This window comes from Manis pentadactyla, chromosome 6 (assembly GCF_030020395.1).
Source record: "Manis pentadactyla isolate mManPen7 chromosome 6, mManPen7.hap1, whole genome shotgun sequence".
In the NCBI taxonomy this organism is placed as follows: Eukaryota; Metazoa; Chordata; class Mammalia; order Pholidota; family Manidae; genus Manis; species Manis pentadactyla.
This window is the reverse complement of record NC_080024.1, coordinates 54,499,601-54,522,762: the sequence shown is the minus strand read 5'-3', so window position 1 is coordinate 54,522,762 and position 23,162 is coordinate 54,499,601. Positions and strand designations below refer to the sequence as shown.

Below are 23,162 nucleotides of genomic sequence, written 5' to 3'. Positions count from 1 at the left end.
CCCTTATAAGGGTTAAGTATCACATTTAGTACACAGTATATAAATACGCTGAAGTAAATAATGATTTAAAGAGCAGAAGCTGTAGAAAAAGATTTTATCACAGGAAAGCAAGAATATGAATTCATTTATGTGATGTGGACTATAAACTTTTTTCATATCTTGATTTTTATTTTAATTTTTTGTAGTGTTTCAGAGTTGTTGGAACTTTATGAGGAAGATCCTGAAGAAATTCTTTATAATCTTGGATTTGGACGAGATGAACCAGATATTGCTTCTAAAATTCCCTCCAGATTTTTTAATTCATCATCATTTGCCAGAGGGATAGATATTAAAGTATTTTTGAGTGCTCAGATGCAACGGATGGAAGTAGAAAACCCAAATTATGCTTTAACAAGTAAGGTTTTTAAATGTTAGTGTATTATTTTTTAAATTGTATAGTATCCACAGCAAAATGGTCTTATTTTTTAAAACTCTACTAATTTCTAGGAATAGCATTGGAAATTTAATTATTGAAGTTGTTTAACCTAATAGCTGTTTTATTCTGAATTTTTATTATTCTGTTCTTCTCTGTGCTTCCTATTCTACTGATTTATAGAACATTATACTTAAACTTACCTCCAGATTGCTTTTGGTCGTAGGGGAGGAGCATTTTTACTATTAAATGAGGTCAGTCCATTTCAGGCACTTTTCTGTAAATATAAAATAGCATGGCTGATTTGATCATTTGTATTCATATTATATCTTTACTTGTTTTTCTGTGTTGACCAAAAGTTCCAAAAATGGGGTCCGTAGTTGTTTCTTGAATCAACAAGAGATCTATAATCTACTCCTCCCACAAATTAGGTATATAATACATACTTAAGTACATTTTCTTCAATGAACATTTGAGTTCTTAGCGGAGTCCAAAGACCTAAAAACAAAATCACAGCTGAAGGTCAATAGCTAGTCCTTTCTCTTTTGTTCAGTGTTGTCATGCTGTATGGTTCTTTTCTGGTTTTTTAAAATGTAAATTATAGTGCTTAGGTAAGTGAAAAATCTTCCTCTTCCCCAGTAAATGCAGAGTAATTTTAAGGGTTAGAAAGGAAAAAAGTCTGGTTTCATGATTTTAGTGCTCTAAGTAGTTTGTGGAATTCTAAACAAGAGTAATAGTTTAATGTGTGTGTGTGTGTGTGTGTGTGTGTGTGTGTGTGTGCATACACACATATATAAGCAAAATGTATATAATTTAATGATATTTTCCTTTTGTAGGCCGTTTTCGTCAAATTGAAGTGCTTACTACTGTGGCCAATGCATTTTCTTCTTTATATTCCCAAGTCTCTGGGACTCCCCTGCAGAGAATTGGAAGTATGTCCTCAGTGACCTCTAACAAGGAGACAGACACACCTCCACCTTTAACCCGAAGTAACACTGCAAATCGTTTAATGAAAACACTGTCAAAACTAAATTTATGTGTTGATAAAACAGAGAAAGGAGAAGGTAGTAGCCCGTCCCCAGCAACTGAAAAAGGAAAGATTCTGAATGTTTCAGTGATCGAAGAAAGTGGCAATAAAAATGATCAAAAGTCTCAAAAAAGTGTAAAGAAGAAAGAGTCATCTTCCATGTTGGCTACAGTTAAAGAAGAAGTACCAGGTAGTTCAGCAGTTGTTACAGAGAATGCTGACATTGATAGACTTTTTGATAAAGCAAACAGTAATTTTAACCAAGAAACTGAAAGTGAGCAAGGTAAAGAAACTCGAAGTCATGAGAATAAACTGGGTGAAAAATCTGGTTTTACAGAATCTGATTTAGGTAGCGATTTCAACATGTCCAGCCCCTGTGAGCTGGAAAATAGCAACGAGCTGAAAAGTGTCCATATGTCCACACCTGAAAAAGAGCCATGTGCACCACTGATGCTCCCATCTATAAGAAATATAATGGCACAGCAGAAGGACTCCTTTGAAATGGAAGAGGTAGGTGAAAAATTACTAAGACCTGTTGCAAAGAGTAAATTAAGAAAGTAAAGTGCCAAAAAATGTTTATAAAATGAAAGATGGCTAATAGATTTGTACTAGAAAAAGATCATCCTAATTTTGACTTCCTAGATTTTTTGTTCTGTGTTTCACAAAGCAAGAAGTGGTCATAGGACTATCCCTTGTCAAGGTAATGGGACAGTTCATCAGTTCCTCTAGAGCTGTCATCTGCTGATAGAAACTTTAACCCCCTTTCTCTCTCAGTTTTGATGTCCTGAGAAAGCCCTAAGAGAATACTCAAATTCAAGTCAATATTCCTAATAATTAAAAATACAGATTCTGAAGTCAAATGGGTTTGAGTTCTGTCTCTGCCACTGAGTTGTTATGTGCCTTTAGGCAAGCTGTTCTTAAAGTATCTCAGTGGAAAGGGTAAGTGTGAAGGAGGCTTTGAAAACATAGGTTTTGGCATGGGACTGGAAAGAACATGAAGATACTATGTTCTTGAAGGGGATGGTAGGAAACCTTAAGGAAGAAGGGTTGAAAGGCCACTGCATAGAATTGCTGCAAGCCCAGAAGACCAGCATTGGGTTACTTTTTATTATTACCTAGTGATATTCCTGTGTGTACACAAACTTTGAATTGGACAAGATAAAAGAGATTTATTTTGATGAAGTTCAGCTAAAACTGCTTTTAAATAGAACTGATATTTATGCATTGGAACTATATAGCTTGGGGTAGGAAACAGAAGTTTATCAAGCATCTGTCTTGTGGCAGACCTTGTAAGCAGGCTCTTGATGTACTTTTCTTTCTCAGTCTGTGAGGCAGGCAGTGGTAGTCTCATTTTGCATGTGAGGAAACTGAGGCATATATGTACTCCTGAGGAGTTGTGGCTATTAATTATATAATGTGCAATTCTTTTTTAAATTTGTTACAAAATAGTTTTAGTAATAATAGCTCCCAATAGTTTCAAGAATCACATGCCTTTATTTTAGGGAATAAGAAAACAGGATAAATTAATTTTCCTCACAAATATCCACTTAGCTGAATATGTATCTCACATTAGTGAAGATTTTTCATTTATTGCAAAATTTGATTCCTGTTATAGCTATTTACTGTTTCTTCATCTTTGAATGTATCTTTTAATACTTCTAACTAAAAAGTGAAATAAAAAGGGAGCAGGAGCAAATCTTAGAAATATTTTACAGTGTTTGTAAACTTCCTTTTCCCTTATTTCTCTATATGTTTTAATATTTATCCTATTTAATTCCTAATATAATTTATTTTCATTATAATGAATCTAGAAAATTATGACTGCTTTAATTAAAATTCCTTTGTTCTATTTTACTATTTGATTCCTTTTTGACTATGTTTTGATCTAACTTGTTCTACCTTTCATGTAACTTCTTGTCTTCCCCCTCTTCTATGACAATTAGATAAGAATTTCCTTGTTTTAATATAATAGCAGAGTATAAAAATTTAAACAGATTTATGTTAGATCAGTGACTCAGATGAGAAGACATTCTGATTATGTTGCTTTTTAATTTCTAGAATTCATGAATTCTAAGATATAATTTTAAAAAATTTTCTTGGTAGTATACACAAAAGGTCCTTAAAACTTCAAAAAAAATGGCTAGTTAGATGCACCTTGGTGGCAAGTTAATATTTAATGGTAGACTGATTATTTTTGGCTCCCTCTACTGGCAAAAGCAGTTAATAAGTGAAATACCAGGAAAGTAATGTGTGTGACATTGAAATTATCATTTTCTTGAAGTATAGGATAGCAGGTATTAGTGGTTGAAGAATAATGGAAGAGTTTTGTTTTCGAAAAAAAGAGTATGTGGTCAACCATAGCTGCATTGTAAATATGAGGAATTTTTAGGATAATGAATCCTTGTTCTTTAGATATATTTAAAACATGGATAAAACCCTCCTAGAATTGTTTTTATGCCTTTGGGAACTTTAGAAAACATGTAGAACAATGGATAAAAAAAGGGAAGTAATGTTTTTCTTTAATTTCCTCTTCTCCCAAGCATGATTTGAGTCATTGACAAGTGAAGAAAACAATCTTAACTGAAGCAAACTTTTAGATCCCATTCAAAGTAGGTTGTTACTGTTTTCTTTTGGACTCCTTTCCCTTGAGGTTTTTGATTCCTACTGGGAACTTTCTTCCTGTAATAACAGTGAATAAATGTGAGTTAGAGCACACTCCCTCCCTCTCCCTCTCAGTAAACCAGTTCTCAGATTAACTGAATGCCACCCTCTTTGTGTAAGAGAAAATGTTGCGGACATGGCTCTGTGCATGAAGCTGCTTAATTTCTCTGAGGCAGAAGGTAAGATATGACAGTCAGCATGAGCAAAGAGAGAAAATATTTAAATGTAGAGTTATATAGATGGCAAGACAGACATAGGCCTTTGAGAATGAAAGTAACAATTTCTTACGTTAAGAAAAAGAAAATAAAAGGCCAATTAAAAGTAAGTTTGCTTTATAAAAAATGTTTCGTAGACTATTAAAAACATTCCAGTGTGTCTAAAAGTTGTAAAATCCTTCTCCTGAGTTTTCTAATTCTTACTGACTTTCGTAGGTAATTTTTGTGTTCTTCTTGAAATACTTTATTTTGAATGAATGCATCATGATAACTCTCTAGAGCTATAGATTAGTAGTATGCTGATTCACAGTTAAACCAAAGTGATCCTACTCAATAAGCAATTGTTCATCTTTTAGGTATAAAAGAAAATTCCTCATACTCAAATGTTAGAGGAAGGAAAACCTATATCTGTATGTTGCTATAAATAGGTTGTTCTGTGTCTTCTCACTCTATAAATGTACTTATATTCAAATATAGATATTATTGGAAATACACATAATTATTTAAGCTACTGAAGTTTTGTGTTTTTAAACTTGTTTTCACTAATGTATCTCAGCTTATTTTTAGCCATTAAATTTCAGGATTCTTTTCTGTTTATTGGCCTGAGCTAATCCTAAATCAATGAGATACTTGACAGATAGTTAAGTTGTTCCTTTGGCCTCTCAAATTTAACTGTTATATTGTGTCTGCATTAGAATATGAACTCTAACATGACACATGCATTGATGTCTGTTACTTCAAAGCCCAGTTAACCACTTAGTTTTGTTGTTTGATATATATCTGAAAGACCTAATTAACTTCTTTAAAAAAAAATACTTACCTGACAGTAGAAAAGTAAACCTTGTGTGTGTGTGTGTGTGTATATGTGTACAACTTGCCAGGTTTTCTTAAGATGAAAATTTGCAGTAAATAATAGAATCATAAAGTAGCACACAGAAAGAGATTTTTCTATTCATTTTCCAGGTTTCTCCCTTTGCAGATGAGGAAACGTCCCCCTCCCCTCCCCAGTATACTTGACAACAGTGTTCCTTCGTCATCTTTCTGAGGGATGTACCATTCCCTCTGGTATCAGTGCCTTTATTGGAGGGTAGCATCAAGGGTGTCAGTGTAGGGAGTGCCTGGAGGATAGCAGAGAGAATGGTTATAAATTTTTACCACTTCATTGTTTCAGTATTTAAAAATCACATTTGATCATCCTAAAGACACTCCACTCAGTTAAGAAAACTGAGGTAATTATCACAGATAATTCAGATAGTTATCTGAGGCCACTGAGCCAGTAAATAGCATGATTAAAACTTGAATTCAGGACTTTGTACAAACCTGCTACTATTGACTACACCGTACGACTTGATAAAGGTCAGAATGCTTGATATAGGGTCAGATACTGGACAAGAATGCCATTTCATGCACAGCCCCATACTTGGAAAAATAATGCTTTCCTTTGAAATTTTTTGAGATGTCATTAAAAATCATAATTATAATTTATAAATTTCCAGTTCTTTAAATTTTCTTTTTTAAAAAGCTGCTATACAGGTCTCTTTAAACCTTAAAGGAAGGATTATTTGAGTTAGGACATTCCACATAACTGCTGCTCTGTAGAACACAGTGCAATAGTATTGTGCCAGGAAGATGTATCTTAGTCAAGATAAATATAAGATTTTTTTTAAAAAAAGTATGTACTTAACATAGCAGGACTTTTATTTCAAAAAGTATAGTCTTTATTTTATTAAAACATTTAAAAATGAAATAACTCAATGTGTGGTTTACTCTAAAGTTGCTTTCATACAGTTTTAAATCCCCAAATACTGAGACCAGTGTTTTTATCATTTTGATTTGGTGGGTTTTTTGTTTTTTGTAATTTTTATTATGAAAACTTTCTAACTTCCCTAAAGAGTAGAGAAAATAGTGTAATGACCACCCATTATCCACTCAATTCAGTTACCAATATTTAGCTATAGTTAATTTAATGAAAGGCAGCCTGTAGCAAATGACCGGAATCCTACTGAGAATTTGAAACCATTGAATAGAGGATCTCTTGCTATGTAAATCTAAGTTGTTTCGTAATTTTCTGTGGTCTATATACCCCATCTTGAATTTGACTGCTCTTCTTTCCATAACTGTGACCAATACTAAAACATAATAAGCTATGAAATTCAACCATTATCACTAGCATGTGATATGTTTCTGTCTTCAACAAGTGATTGATGATTTTGCTAAGTGGGAAGAAGGATCCTGACTTCAGTAGTTTTATTAGTAAATTATGACTCTTTCAGCAAAAAAAGAGCCTTCCTTTCAATTAATTAGAGCTTGCAATTGTAATTTGTAATAAAGGATGGAAGGAGCAGGGTTTTTTTTTTTTTGCTATAGAGTAGCATCTTTTTTTTTTTTAAGTACAAAACCAAACTCTCCATTTTCTTATATTCAGGTACATACAATAAAATCCACAAATCTTAGCATACAGGTCAATGAATTCTGACATGTGTATACACTCGTGTAACCATTGCCCAGATTAAGATACCAGGCATTCTCACTAATGTTTCTCCCCTTCACCTGTTCCCTCACCCTCCTCCCCGATGGCAACCACCAGTCTGTTCTCTGTGTCTAAGCAAAACCAAACTCTTAATCTCTCCTCTAAAACTTGAACTTCGTACAGTCCTCCTTAAGGCAGTAAATGGCAACTTCATTTTTGTTTGCTCAGAGTAAAAATCTTGGAGTCCTCTTTGACTCCTCCCTATAGAGTAGCATTTTGAAGACTTGTATATGAGAATACATTTTCATTTAAGTCATGTTATTTTGTGACTTACTGTATAACTCCAAGGAATAGAATATGTGACAAATCTCCATTTAAAAATGAGAGAGTATAATTTAGTATATCATAACATTGTGCCTAAGCTTTCTGCCCCACTTTTTTGGTCCGTTTGATATTTACTTTACAGAAAACTTTGAACTAGGCCAAGCCTGAATAGAGACTAATAATAGACCTTTTGTTGAATATAAAAAGAAGTTCATTTTGTTTCCTTGCACACAAAACAATGGTTTTCCTATTGAATTTATGTCTGCTGCTTTGAAGAATACATTATAATTTTTCAATAATAACGAAGAATAGTAGAAACTATTTTATACCTGATTAATAGGTGATGGTTTTAAATGACCAGTGTGCTTTCAATTTTCAAAAGACTTGCAAACTTGGATTCATGGAACTGTGTAGAACATCACCATCAGGTCGATTTTTAAACTGGGTAGTAATAACTTTAACCTGTGGGCTTTTTTTCATATTGGTCATTCACTCTTCTTCTATGGAATATTTATTTTTTATTGTATTCATAGCTCAAAACTACCAGGGTTTTACCTAGCAGCAGGCCAATTACATCATCAAGTGGTTTAGGGTTAGGTGAGGATCCTGGCCATAGGAACCTCCTTTCCTCATAGGGTGGGACAAAACACGATCTATGTTGGTGAAGAGAATAGACTAGGAATAGTGTTTTTATTTTATTTTATTTTATTTTATTTTTAGATAATTATTTTTTATTGAAGGGTAGTTGATGCACAGTATTATATTACATTAGTTTCAGGTGTACAACACAGTGATAAAACATTTATATACATGACAATTCTAGGTTCCAGCTATCACCCAACCAAGCTGTTACAATATCTTGACTATATTCCTTATGCTATACATTACATCCCGGTTACTTATTTATTTTACCATTGGAAGTCTGTACTTTATTTTTTTTTTTTGAGGGCATCTCTCATATTTATTGATCAAATGGTTGTTAACAACAATAAAATTCTGTATAGGGGAGTCAATGCTCAATGCACAATCGTTAATCCACCCCAAGCCTAATTTTCGTCAGTCTCCAATCTTCTCAGGCATAACAAACAAGTTCTTACATGGAGAAGAAATTCTTACATAGTGAATAAGTTACATAGTGAACAGTACAAGGACAGTCATCACAGAAACTTTTGGTTTTGCTCATGCATTATGAACTATCAACAGTTCAAATATGAATACTCATTTGGTTTTTATACTTGATTTATATGTGGATACCACATTTCTCTCTTTATTATTATTATTTTTAATAAAGTGCTGAAGTGGTAGGTAGATACAAGATAAAGGTAGAAAACATAGTTTAGTGTTGTAAGAGAGCAAATGTAGATGATCAGGTGTGTGCCTGTAGACTATGTGTTAATCCAAGATAGACAAGGGAAACAAAACATCCACGTATGCAGAAGATTTCTCTCAGAACAGGAGGGGTGAGGTTCTAAGCTTCACCTCTGTTGATCCCCAATTTCTCACCTGATGACCCCCCTGCGACTGTGCCTGTCTTAGGTTGTTCCTCCCTTGAGGAATCTTACCCGTCTCTGGCTAACCAGTCATCTTCCGGGGCCATACAGGGAAATGTTAAGTTGGTAAGTGAGAGAGAAGCCTTATTGTTTGAAAAGGTTAGCTTTTTACTTCTTTGCATATTTATGCCCTGTAGCTTCTATGCCCAGTATTTGTCTTGAGGTATCTTTACCACTTGGAAGAATTATGATACTCGGTAAATTTGATATGAGGCACGAATTCTATTTAAGGGTTGTAATTAGGAAGGAAGAAGAAAAGCTATAGAAGTAGCAGGCGGAAGAAAACATGGGAAGATTGATTATTTCTTTGACATATCTTCTTGTAGAGTAACTTCAGCATGTAAAGGTTTTAAACTACTACTTAAATTGTGCACACACATTAACATAATAGGAGTATAGTTACATAACCAAAGCATACCTGTAATTACCAGCCATCTCCAGTGAAACCAAGAAAACCAGTTAGGCACCTTAGGCATTTGTGAAAACTTATCTATGATATGGTGGATATTGTCCAACTGAACTTGAAAAAAGACAGCTTTTACTTGTTTGATACCTTTTGAACATATTTTCAGAGGATTCATGGTTAAGATCTTTCAACATTTTAGTTCTGTAATGAAACCAGCTTTTCTGCTTAGAACTTCCAAGTTGTGTCTTAACAGTTATCTTAGAACAAAACAGTCTTACACACGAGCAGTTTTTGATACCTGAAAATGTGTGGGATTGTATAACATTTTGTAATGGGAGCACAATGTACCATTTTTCAAAGATGGAAGACTTGTAATTGCTTCAACTGTGTGTCACACATGGTTTGCTCCTGTGAGTGTGTTAGCATTTCTCCTAGGATTGACCTTACACTTTGAAGTTTAAAATTTAGAGAAGAATGTTTTCCTATGGATCTATTTTTCATTTAATAGCAACTTTTTTTTAATGAAGTAGTTTTTACATGCAGTCATTTTTCTTTGCCAGCTACAAACTTGCAGCCCTGCTGTTAAGTGGAAAATAGATCATAAAATTGAGATTTGGGGCATTCTGACAATTTTGAGATGTCTTGCAATATTTGCATATATAATGCATTAATACCCTTTTAGTTAGGTTGATTAGTAAATGAGTATCAAGATGTATTCTTTGACAAAGATTTTTCAAGTTTTAACTAAAAACTCTTTAGGTTCAAAGTACGGAGGGTGAAGCTCCTCATGTTCCAGCCGCTTACCAGCTAGGTCTTACCAAGTCAAAGCGAGGTAAGTAGACCAATATCTACTAGTTCCCAAGCACATTACCAAAGTGTCACCAGTGATTTGGAAAGTCGTTTTATGTATTAGTATTTGTAGCACTTACAAGTGTAAAAAGATTAAAAAAGCAGGTAGGCAACTACATGATGGTTAGGTTATAGATTTTTTTCTATCTTCCTGAAGGCTTTTGTGCTCATAAAGTAATTTTAGTTTGCTTATCCTGTAATGATGTCATTATTCAATTCTGTATACTCTAAAATATTTTTCAGTTTTGCGTAAGGGCTAGATGGGAAATGATTGAGCAATGGATTCAGGCCTACTTTTTACATGGCTATGTTTGAAATACATACTTTTATTATCCACTCCTAGGTTTTCAATGTTTAAATATGGTTCCTAGGTATAATACATGAATATGCCTCTGGCAAACAACACCAATTTCTCAGCAGTAAGCTAGTTCAATTTAAACTATGGATCAAAGGTGAGTGGCAGGAGATATAGTTCTTCTCTTGAATTATTAATTATTGACCAAAGATCCTTTGAATCCTTTCTTTCACTTTTAATTTGCAACAAGAAAAAAAAAAGCATTATTGATCTGTAAAGTCACAAATTTTAGAGATTGAGAGAAAAGGAGAGAGGCAGTAAAGAAGTTAAAATGACCACCGAAGGTAGGACTGTTTATTTTTAAAACTTTACACATGCTGAACCACCGTGGTTTTTTTTTTAAACAAAGATTCATATGTATAGTCCTAGAATAAGAAATGACTTGTGAATTCTCTCCTGATCTGTAAAATGACATTGAAGTCATCTAATTTTTCTTTTACTGGAGTTATGGTACTAAGAATAAGAGCTCTGCTCTCACTAGGCCACTGCAGTTCTGGTCAGACACAAAATGAACTTTCCTGTTTAATTTTCTTCCCCTTGCAGGTTCATAAATATATGTATATGTTTCTGAGCTGTGTTGCAGAGTTCACAGCCATCTTTGCATTGGATAGGTGGGCAGGGGATAAAAAGAGTATAATTACTTTAAGACCTTTCAAGAGCAAGCTCCCTGTAGTGGGAAAGATGGAATGTCGTTTGTATTCACAACTGGATTTCTTTCTTTTAGCAATATGGGGTCTCTTATTTCTGGTGGCCTAGGTAAATATGTTTACATTCTTATGAATCACATTTACAAATTCTCAGTAGAATGTTTTTGTGTGTGCCTGTGGGAGAGGAACAACAAGTGTTTTAGTTATTTTTGAAGGTAGCCTAATCGTATTTAGATAATGTGTATGCAAGTATCAGATTAGTCATAATTGCAGAATTAGAATCAATGGTAATACATTCATTTCATAAGTTTGGTGGAAATGCTTAGAATGCATGTATAAAAATACTTTGCACTTTAGTAATAAGACTTTTGAAGTTACGATGAGCTTAATCTCAAATCCAGTCCAGCCCAGAGAGATTTAGTGACTCAACTCATGTCACAATTAACATTCAGTAGAATGTGAGAGCAGTCCAACATTTTCTTTATTACAGAAGGCAAATGGCATTTTCTTTATTCTAGCAGTGTACAAGTGTTCTGTTTATGATACTGGACAAATAAAATTCCCATATTTTGTTTTGTTCTCCAATGTTTGCTCTAACTTCTTAATTTAATTAGAAATAATGTAACTCTTCAATTAGTCCAGAGGTCTAATTCTTTGGTTCCGCCTTTTTCTGTGGAGAACTGTGTTTTTTTGTGAAACTGAAATGGCTGCCCAAAGAAACTAGATTGTGATCTGCAGTTTACAGAATAGTTTAATCTACAGCTTTAATTCCTGAGTTAACCCTGCGAGGTCGAGGTAGATAGGAGAATTACTGTTCCATTTGCAGAGGAGAAAAGTTATTGCTTATGGAGATAAAACTAGTACTTGAACCCAGGCCTCCTTGTTCTTGCCACTGCCTGACACTGCTTTGAAGCTGAACTAGTTTACAGTCTACCCCATCCTGTGTGAACTAAAGTGGGGCTCACCACTGAGAGAGAGGTTAACTCAGTGCAGACTGTACTCCATTGCAGATAAACTCATTAGCAAAGAGAACCTGAGTGGAGCTGGCCACTCGGGCTCCGCTGAGCTATCTGGCAATTGCCCTTTGCCCAGCCAGGTGGACAATTATACTTCTAAATCATTTAAGGAGACTGCTTAATTCTGTTGTTGCTTTAAGGAAGTCGTTATCATTGATTCATTCAGCAAACATTTTTATTGTTAGCTTGTTCTAGGTACAGTGAAGAGTAAATGAGGTTCCTTTCTTTAGAAGATTCATAATCTAGTAAAAAAAGTTAATAATATAGTAAAAAAGTATGCAAATGTAATTATGGTGATAAATGCTATGACATAAGATGTTAAGCAAACACACAATTATGGTGATACATGCTATGACATAAGATGTTAATAATTTTTTCAGTATAATGTATACTTTGTACCTATGCTAACAACTTATTCCAATTATTTCACAATTAGTCCAGTTTACCTGCACTTATCAAAGATATGGGGTCAGTCCCCTATATTTCATTTTGCAGTTTTGTTAACTTCAAAACATCACCAAAAAATTATTCTTGATAGTTAATGAGAAAAAAGTTATTCCATGATGCTAGGTTAAACTGAAGCTGCAGTGAGATAATTTTTAAAAGTCAGGCAAATTTTAATTGATTTGAATTTTATCCAAGTATACTATTGAGTTCTTTATTTCATTCAGATCTTGAATGTGGATTTGGTAAACATGTTATTTATATTTAGCCTCTTATTTTTGAAGTTCTGCAGAATTGACTGTTGTGTCATTCTTGCTGTGCTTGGTTCACCTTTTTATTTGGTTAAAACATTTTTGGGGATTCATACCTGGAATTAGAGTTTGGAGGCAGAAGAATAAACAGGGTTTTTTACAAGATTTATTATGTGCTAGTTGAACTTATTTGACTGTTTAGTGCAATTGGTATGAAATAATTGTTACATAACTTTGAAATGTTTGCATAATTTGCAACATAGGAGACATTTAAGTAGCTTGATACAAATTACCAGTCTTAATTATATTCTTATTTTCTTATTAGAAAGATAATAAAAGTTTTTACAAACTTTTAATTTCACCTACTAAGTGTTGTTACATATTTATATAATGGAAGTGGTTTACTTTGGGACTTTTATTTTTATTAGAGCCATTTTTTATTTTGGCCAATTGTCCTCCAAGAATAAGACATTCATTGGATTTACCAAAATATATAATATTGGAGTTTAATTAGCCACTGAACACTGAGAATTTCGGATAGATCTGAATCAGTTTTTGTTTGAATTCAAGGTATCTTCTCTGCTTTGAAACCACAGTTTTGCATATGTGGTACACAATTTTCTAAGTAGGAATCAATCTTGTAACATATGTCTGTACTATTGCTCTCACTGAAATCATATTTAGCAGTCTTGCATAACTACGTTTCTTTTTGTAGATCACCTGTTACGTACTGCAAGTCAGCATTCTGATAGCAGTGGTTTTGCTGAAGATTCAACAGACTGCCTCTCCCTTAATCAGCTTCAGGTAAAATGTTCTACTGTTATAGGCACAATGATTAACTTCTTCATATTTAGGTGATTTTTCAGTAGTTTTATTTCTCAAGACTGAATCTAATCAAATCTAAAATCTTTTTCTTTTAGTTTTAATACCATATTGATATATAATCTTATGAAGGTTTCACAGGAGCAACTTTGTCATTATGACATTCACCCATATTATCAGCATAGTAAGATGCTTTAGAGTCACTACTTGTCTTCTCTGTGCTATACTGTAACCCCCCTACATTATATGTGCTAATCATAATGCCCCTTAACCCCCTTTTCCCTCCCTCCCTCTCACCCACCCTCTGCTACTCCTTCCCTTTGGTAACTGCTAGTCTCTTCTTGGAGTCTGTGAGTCTGCTGCTGTTTGTTTCTTAGGTTTTGCTTTGTTATTATATTTCACAAATGAGTGAAATCGTTTGGTACTTGTCTCTCTCTGCTTGGCTTATTTCACTGAACATAATACCCTCTAGCTCCATCCATGTTGTTGCAAATGGTAGGATTTGTTTTCTTCTTATGGCTGAATAATACTCCTTTGTGTATATGTACCACATCTTCTTTATCCATTCATCTACTGATGGACACTTAGGTTGCTTCCATATCTTGGCTACTGTAAATTGTGCTGCAATAAACGTAGGGGTGCATATGTTTTTTTGAATCTGGGATCTTGTTTTCTTTGGGTAAGTTCCTAGGAGTGGAATTTGTGGGTCAAATGGTATTTCCATTTGTAGTTTTTTGAGGAACCTCCATATTGCTTTCCACAATGGTTGAACTAATTTACATTTCCACTAGCAGTGTAGGAGGGTTCCCCTTTCTCCGCATCCTCACCAGCATTTGTTGTTCCTTTTCTTTTGAATGCTGGCCATCCTAACTGGTGTGAGCTGGTATCTCATTATGGTTTTAATTTGGATTTCCCTGATGATTAGTGATGTGGAGCATCTTTTCATGTGCCTGTTGGCCATCTGAATTTCTTCTTTGGAGAAGTGTCTGTTCAGATCCTCCACCCATTTTTTCATGAGGTTATTTGCTTTTTGGGTGTTGAGGCATGTGAGTTCTTTATATATATTGAAATGTTAACTCCTTATTGGATATGTCATCATAAATATATTCTTCCATACTGTAGGATGCCTTTTTGTTCTGTTGATGGTGTCCTTTGCTGTACAGAAGCTTTTTAGTTTGAGTAGCCCCCTTTGTTCATTTTTGCCTTTGTTTCCCTTGCCCAACGAGATGTGTTCAGGAAAGAATTGCTCATGTTTATATTCAGATTTTTGCCTATGTTTTCTTCTAAGAGTTTTATGGTTTTAGGACTTACAATCAGGTCTTTGATCCATTTCAAGTTTACTTTTGTGTGTGGAGTTAGACAATAACCCAGTTTTATTCTCTTACATGTTGCTGTCCAGTTTTGCCAATAGCAGTTGTTGAAGAGGCTGTTTTCTCATTGTATATCCATGGCTCCTTTATTGTATATTAATTGACCATATGTGCTTGGGTTTTTATCAGGGCTCTCTATTCTGTAAACAGGGTTTTTATCAGGGCTCTCTATTCTGTAAACAGTTTAACTTCTTCCTTATTGATCAGAATGCTTTTATTTCTTTCCATTGTCTGATTACTGTGGCTAGGACCCTCCAGTACTATGTTGAATGAAAGTGAGAAGGGTGGGCATCCTTGTCTTGTTTCCGATCTTAGAGGAAAAGCTTTAAGCTTTTTGCTGTCAAGTATGATGCTGGCTGTGGGTCTGTCATATATATGGCCTTTATTATGTTGAGGTACTTGCCCTCTATACCCATTTTGTTGAGAGTTTTTATCATGAGTGGATGTTGTATTTTGTCAAATGCTTTTTCAGCATCTATGGAAATAATCGTGATTTCTGTCCTTTTTGTGGATGTGGCAGATGATGTTGATGGATTTTCAAATGTTGTACCATCCTTGCATCCCTGGAATAAATCCTACTTGATCGAATGATCTTTTTAATGTATTTTTGAATTCAGTTTGCTAATATTTTGTTAAGTACTTTTGTATCTATGTTCATCAGGATATTGGACTGTAATTTTCTTTTTTTGTGGTGTCTTTGCCTGGTTTTTGTATTACAGTGATGCTGGGCCTCATAGAATGAGTTTGAAAGTATCTCCTCCTCTTCTACTTTTTGGAAAAGTTTAAGGAGGATGGATATTAGATCTTCACTAAATGTTTGATGGGTAGTTTTTTGATTATCAGTTCAATTTCATTGCTGGCAATTGGTCTGTTCAGATTTTCTGTTTCTTCCTGGGTCAGTCTTAGAAGGTAGTATTTTTCTAGAAAGTTGTCCATTTCATTTAGGTTATCCAATTTGTTGACATATAATTTGTCATAGTATTCTTTAATAATTCTGTGAATTTCTCTGGTGTCCATAGTGAATTTTCCTTTCTCATTTCTGATTCTGTTTATGTGTGTAGACTTTTTCTCTTGATAAGTCTGGCTAGGGGTTTATTTTGTTTATTTCTTGATGAACCAGCTTCTGGTTTCATTGATTCTTTCTGTTGTTTTATTCTTCTCAGTCATATTTATTTCTGCTTTGATCTTTATTATGTCTAGCCTTCTTCTGGCTTTGGCCTCATTTGTTCTTCTTTTTCTAGTTTCATTTTCATTAATTGTGAGTTTACAATGTTCATTTGGGATTGTTGTTCTTTCTTGAGATAAACCTGTATTGCTATGTACTTTCCTCTTAGAACTGCCTTCACACATCCCACAGAAGTTGAGATGTTGAGCTGTTGTTTTCATTTGTCTCCCTATATTGCATGATCTCTATTTTTATTTGGTCATTGATCCATTGATTATTTAGGAACATATTGTTAAGCCTCCATATGTTTGTGGACTTTTTTAGTTTTTTTTCATAATTTATTTCTAGTTTCATACCTTTGTGGTCTGAAAAGCTGGTTGGTAAAATTTCAGTCCTGAATTTACTGAGGCTCTTTTTGTGGCCTAGCATATTAGCATATGACCTATTCTGGAAACTGTTCCGTGTGTGCTTGAGAAGAATGTGTATCCCGCTGCTTTTGGGCAGAATATTCTGTAGAAGTCTGTTAGGTTCATCTGTTCTGATGTGTTGTTCAGTCCCTCTGTCTTCTTACTTATTTTCTGTCCGGTTGATCTGTCCTTTGGACTGAGTGGTGTGTTAAAGTCTCCTAAAATGAATGCATTACATTCTATTTCCCCCTAATTCTGTTAGTATTTGTTTCTGATATTTAGGTGCTCCTGTGTTGGGTGCATAGATATTTATAATGGTTATATCCTCTTGTTGGACTGACCACTTTATCATTATATATTAATGTCCTTTTTTGTCTCTTGTTATTTTCTTTGTTTTGAAGTTATTTTGTCTGATGCAAGTACTGCAACTCCTGCTTTTTTCTCCCTATTATTTGCCTGAAATATCTTTTTCATCCCTTTACTTTTAGTCTCTGTATGTCTTTGGGTTTGAGGTGAGTCTATTTTAGGCAGCATATAAATGTGTTTTGTTTTCTTATCCTTTCTGTAACTGTGTCTTTTGATTGGTGTATTCAGACCATTTACATTTAGGGTGATCATTGATGTATTTGTAGTTATTGCCATTGCAGGCTATAGATTCGTGGTTACCAAAGGTTCAAGGGCAGCTTCTTTACTGTCTAACAATCTAACTTAACTTCCTTATTAAGCTATTTCAAACACAATCTAAAGGTTCCTTTTTTATTTTTCCCTTTTTCTCCTTCTGCACTCTTTATATATGAGGTGTCACATTCTGTACTCTTTGTGTATCCCTTGACTGACTGTGGGTTGTTGATTTTATTTTGCATTTGCTTAGTAATTTATTGGTCTATTACCTTTACTGTAGTTTTATGTTCTCTGGTGACAGCTATTTAGCCTTAGGAGCACTTCCATCTATAGCAGTCCCTTCAAAATGCAGTATAGAGACGGTTTATGGGAGGTAAATTCCCTCAAGTTGTGCTTATCTGGAAATTGTTTAATCCTTCCTTCAATTTTAAGTGGTAATTTTTCTGGGTAGAGTATTCTTGGTTCTAGGTCCTTCTGCTTCATTGCATTAAATATATCATGTCGCTTCCTTCTGGCCTATGAGAAGTCTGATGATACCCTGATGGCTTTTCATTTGTATGTGATCTTTTTTCTCTCTCTGGCTGCTTTCAATAGTCTGTCCTTATCCTTGATCTTTTCCATCTAAATTATTATGTCTTGGTGTTGTCTTCTTTGGGTCCCTTGTGTTGGGAGATCTGTGCACCTCCATGGCCTTAGAGACTATGTCCTTTCCCAGATTGGGAAGTTTTCAGCAATTATTTCCTCAAAGAGACTTTCTATCCCTTTTTCTCTCTCCTTCTGGTACCCCTATAATATGAATATTATTCCATTTGGACTGGTTGCGTAGTTCTCTTATTATTCTTTAATTCCTAGAAAGCTTTTTTTCTCTCTGTGCCTCAGCTTCTCTGTATTCCTGTTCTCTAATTTCTATTTCATTTACCATCTCCTCTACCTCATCTAATATGCTTTTAAATCCCTCCATTATATGTTTCATTTCAGATACTGTATTTTTCAGTTTCTATCTCTTTCTTGAAGTCCTCCCTGAGATCTTGACTATTTTTCTGTAGCTCCATGAGCATGTTTGATTTTTATTTTGATACATTTATCAAGAGGATTTGGTCATTTCAGTTTCACCTAGCCCTCTTTCTGGTGTTTGAGGGATTTTGGTTTGTACCAGATTCTTCTGCCATTTCTTATTTCTAATGATTCCTGTGGAATAATAACTTTGTGTAGGTAGTACTCTCTAGTGCCCCGAGGTGTCCTTTCTGGAACTGCCCAGCACCTGGAGCGATGGTGGGGGGGTCACAGACGAGTGGTGTTGGTGTCTGCCAGAAGGAAAGAGCTCTTTCCTGCTTCCCAGCTGCAGTGCCTAACTCCACTGCCAGGGCTAGTGGGTGAAGCACACAGGGAGAAGCCTCTTGTGTTACCCTTCCGTAGCTGCCATAGGTGGGGCCGCCCTCCGGCTGGCCTGGCATGATGCTGGGGGCACCAGGTTTGCAATCCAGTGCCGGCCGGGAGGAAGGAGCAGCAGGCTGCATATTGCAGTGGGGGGCCTCTATGCTGTGTTGTCACCCAAGGGGATGGAGCGTCTAAGGCTCCTGAAAATTCCCAACCGGCTGGGCTGAGTGTGCCAGGATGATTTTGTCCACCTGTCCTTTCTCTTGAACAGCAAGCAAATTCTGTGTAATCCTTGCTCCTTTAGCAGCCCTCTCGCTGTTCGGAAGTCTCTCAAACTGCCTGCCTTTCTTTCGTCCTGGGACAGCCAGTTGTGGGTACCTGTTCTCCACAAGCAGCTGGAATCTCAGTCTCTCCAAGTGTTCTGCCTGTCTTTTCTTTCCAACCCCACTAAACTCCAGAGCACTGTGGAATATGGGTTCGTGCTCCTGGAGCATATCTCCAAGGCTTGGTGTTTAGCAGTCCGGGCTTCTACTTCCTCCCTGCTCCATTTCTCTTCCTCCCACTGGTAAGCCTGGGGTGTGGCAAGGTCTCGAGTCCCACTGGATCTCAACTTTGCTACTTTACCTTTTTCTGTGAGGTCTTCTTTTTCCCCAGATGTCAGCAGTCTGTTGCAGTCTTCTTCCCAGTTGCTCTTTCAGGATTAGTTATATTTGCTGTATTTTTGTGTTACGTGTGGATTTGGGGGGAGGTTTCTGCCACACTTCTCTTGCCGCCATCTTTTCTTCTCTCTAATCTTTATTTTTCAAATGACAATAAGAATAAGTCTCTGGGATACAGATGCTATGTAAACATTTGACTACATATTTTAGGTTTCACTAATTCTACATCTGACTATTTACAAACAAAGAGCTTCTCCTTTCTTACGGACAACTAGTAAACAGTGTATTTTGATCATTAACTATTTCTGTTATTTTTTTAAATATTTTACTGTCATTGTATTTCAGTATTTTACCATTATTTATTTAATGACTGACATTAAGTATGTTACATAACTTGCTGAATATTATATTTTTATGCTAGAGGGTGTTAGATAACCCAGAAACCAGGCACATCTTTATTCTCAAGGAACTTACAGTCTACATGTATAGTACACAGAATGTATGTTAAAAGTTTTTAAAACATCTATAAGCAAATTTTTAAAGAAAACTGGAGTAAGAACAGAACTCAAACAAGAGCCTTCAGGAACTTAGTAGTATTTAAGGGGTAGACAGATAAGAAAAGTGTCAAAGGATAATCAGAAAAGTCCAGTAGACAGAAAAATTGAGAGATGGAGGAGAGACTTATCAAAGGAAAGCTATGAATATGATGTGGAAAGGTGAGAATTTGGCTCTTCAGAAGTCGAGTGTTTGAGTGAGTAGTTTGGAGGGAGTAAATGAGGCAGAAGCATGATTGTGGTGTATATCAGTGATAAGGAAGAGAAGACATGAAGATTGACTGTTTTTTCAAACAAGGCTGATAGGTTAAGGGTGCTAGTTCTTTTTATTTTTTAATCTGAGATTGCCTTAGGAAAGTTGTTTGGCTAAGGGAAGGGGCTCTAAGAGGAGAGTTTGATGTAATAAAAATCTAGAAACTGGAGAAGTACGCTAGTCAGTCCAGGAGTGGATGTGATTGGAAGCACAGGTTGGAGGGAGTGAGTGGCTTTGAAGAAAAGGACACACTGCTTCCTTTTAGAAAGGAGAAGAGGGAATGGTGGGGAGAAGTATGGGGAAGTTTGTAGGTGTTGGAGAAGAAAGTTAAGAAATTTTTGTTCATTTTTTCTGTACGTCAGTGTCATGTGTTAGAAAAAGATATGGGTGTTTAAAGGGGATTTAAGGAAAATTAGTAAGGATCTGGAATAATCTTTGTGAGAAAGTAGAGGAGTGACTGATGAGTGGCAGTAAAAGCAGTTTTGAGCAGCACTAGGGCCATAGCTGAGGTGGAAGACCCTGAAAGTGTAGAAGCGTCATCTCAGTTTGATATTTTGCTAATGATACTTTTTTATTTGAATTCTCCATTTTCCCTCCTGTTTTCCTTTCACAGGTTCATGAGTCCTTGCAAGCCATGGGGAGTAGTGCTGATAGTTGTGACAGTGAGACCACAGTCACGTCATTTGGTGAAGACCTTGTTACACCTACAGCACAAGACCAGCCTTATTTTAATGAATCAGAAGAAGAGTTTCTTGTCCCTCTTCGGAAGGGGCAAGAGAAGGCAGCAGCAGCTGCTGAAAAGAGAAGGTCAGATAGCCAGGATCTCCCCCAGAGTGAGACTATTGAGCACACCGGAAGTAAACAGTCTACCTGTAGTGCAGGGGGCCACCTTACTGAAATTATTGAAATGGAAGAGGTTTTCTCTTCAGCCCAGCCAGTGAAGCTGCTGAGGGAAGCAAGTGCTGAGAGTGATGGGGACAAAAGCAGTGAATGTGAGTTTGCCCACTACGCCACACACCATATTCTCACCTCACTGGCGTCTCTTGAAGCTAAATGCAGTGAGAAGGGCTTGGAAACTACAACTGGGCCTCCCTCTTCTATGGACAGAGTTAATACAGCTTTGCAAAGAGCACAAATGAAGGTTTGCAGTCTGTCTAATCAAAGAGTAGGGCGTAGCTTGATAAAATCAAAAGATCTATTAAAAAAGAGGTACTTACTTACAAAAGCTGGCTATCCTCTGAGAAGGTCTCAGTCTTTACCAACCACCTTACTAAACCCAGTAAGGGTTGTGTCTTCTGTCAATGTTCGGTTGTCTCCAGGAAAAGAGACCAGATGCAGTCCACCTTCCTTCACCTATAAATACACACCTGAAGAGGAACAGAAGTTAGAGGTAATTGAGCACGATGGCCAGTCTTTAGTTAAGTCCACTCTTTTCATCTCTCCATCATCTGTGGAGAAAGAATCAGCCCCTCCGAGTGAGGCAAACCGGTTGGAAGAATGCCATCATCAAAGGACTCCTACCTGTTCGTTGTGTGCTCTGGCACCACTGTCTCAGTCCACCTGCTCCCTTCACTCTGTCCACTCGGAGTGGCAGGAAAGGCCCCTGTGTGAGCACATGAGAACTCTGAGCTCTCACAGTGTTCCCAACGTATCAGGTGCCACCTGCAGTGCCTTCAGCTCCCCTTTTGGGTGTCCTTACTCACATAGACATGCTGCCCATCCTTACCGAGTGTGCTCTGCGAACCCTCCTTCTGCCATCGAGATGCAGTTGCGAAGAGTGTTGCACGATATTAGAAACTCACTACAGAATCTTTCACAGGTATGATAAAAAGTACATCTTTAACTTCTTATTGGCGTGAGCACCTCTTAATTCGCTGAGAAGTGCAGACCCATCAGGCATGAAGCACCTCAGCTTCATCTCTTACATGCCTACACTTGCTTGTACCTGCCCTCCTCCTGTACTCTTCCCTCCCATCTCAAAGGAAAAGCTGTAACTAATGCTCAACGAGGTTAATTCTCTGCTCATATCTCCCTCCCTTCTAGAAAAGTGATTTTGCTCATGAGGTATCCCCCTTCCTTAGTCTCTCCTTCATTGTCTTTGTCTAAGTCCTTGTTATTAAAGTCTCCCTCTCAAGTGCTGCTCTCCTTTCTCTGCCAGTTGACAGCGTTCACCACCTCTTCCTTTCTAAGTTTCCCTCCCCTGGACTTCTGTGTCGCCGGGTGTTCTCCTGGTTCTGCTTGTAGCTCTCTGACTAAGCTTTCTCTTCATCTACTGACTCCTGATGCTGGTTTCCTGGCACAGAATTAGTCTGCTTCCACTGGGTTCAAAGACTGGAACTACCCCAGAAGAGAAAAAGATCAGGTAAAGGGTGAATTTGAATGGAAAGTGTGTGTGTGTGTGTGTGTGTGTGTGTGTCTTGTTACCTTTGAAGTCATTGCATTTAGATTTGTTAGTGGGCTGGAAAATAATTTCCAAAATAAAACTTTGAAAGTAAATAAGTTGTTTTAGTTTTGCCTTTCACATTTCACATTTCCTTTATAAATCTCTCTGAACTACTTATATTTAGACAATTGAGGAAATGGAAATGATAGAGTAATGTAATGATCAGAGTGTTGAGCAGGAGTTAGGCCTAGAATGTATACAATAGATCTCTTACCATGATGAATAGACAGGAAGCCACTTTGAAAGTAAAAACAAATTTAAAATTTTTAAGTAATAGCAGAATATACCATTTTTAAAATACAGTCTTTATCCTTATAATAATTGTGTCCTAGTGATCTAACCAGAAAGTGGGTGTTTTCTTCTTCCTCCTTACAAAATGTAGTTCTTTCTGTGAGTGGGATGCCTAACTTTTAGCTGTGATTATGTAAAGCTGTGGATTCCCAGGGCCCTGTCCACCTACTCACCCTAACGGTGCACCTTTCTTTCTAGGCCAGCTTGTTCTTTTGCTCTAGATGTGGTTTTTCTCCTTTTGTGTGTTCCATCAATAATTCAGCTAATTAATGCACCCATCCTCACCCCACCCCACCTCAGCAGACAGATGCTCTTCCTGGCCTGACCTCTGTCTGTCTCTCCATACTCATTCTTTATGTGTGTGCTCCAGCAATATTGGATTGCATGTAGGTCTCTAAAAAGGTGTTCATTCTGAGGTGTCTGCTTTTACACATGCCACTTTTTTCTTTACCTGGAATGCCCTGCCCTTGCCTCACCAAATCCTATTTACTGTTAGGGCTCAGCTTAGGTGTCACCACTTGTAGAAACACTCACTCACCTAATCTGGATTTTTGTTTTTTTCATAGTACTCCC

The 23,162-nt window shown here is 36.3% G+C and overlaps 1 protein-coding gene across 2 annotated transcripts in view; it reads left to right on the top strand.

Moving 5' to 3' along the window:
- Positions 1 to 23,162, top strand: part of ITPRID2 (ITPR interacting domain containing 2) — a 51,418-nt gene that overhangs the window by 8,792 nt on the left and 19,464 nt on the right. For both annotated transcript variants that reach the window (XM_036879365.2, XM_036879366.2), the window contains exons 7-11: positions 186 to 394; positions 1,249 to 1,949; positions 9,825 to 9,897; positions 13,343 to 13,431; positions 20,469 to 21,674. In XM_036879365.2, coding sequence (XP_036735260.2) covers positions 186 to 394; positions 1,249 to 1,949; positions 9,825 to 9,897; positions 13,343 to 13,431; positions 20,469 to 21,674 — 2,278 coding nt within the window. The remainder of the gene's footprint in view (positions 1 to 185; positions 395 to 1,248; positions 1,950 to 9,824; positions 9,898 to 13,342; positions 13,432 to 20,468; positions 21,675 to 23,162) is intronic.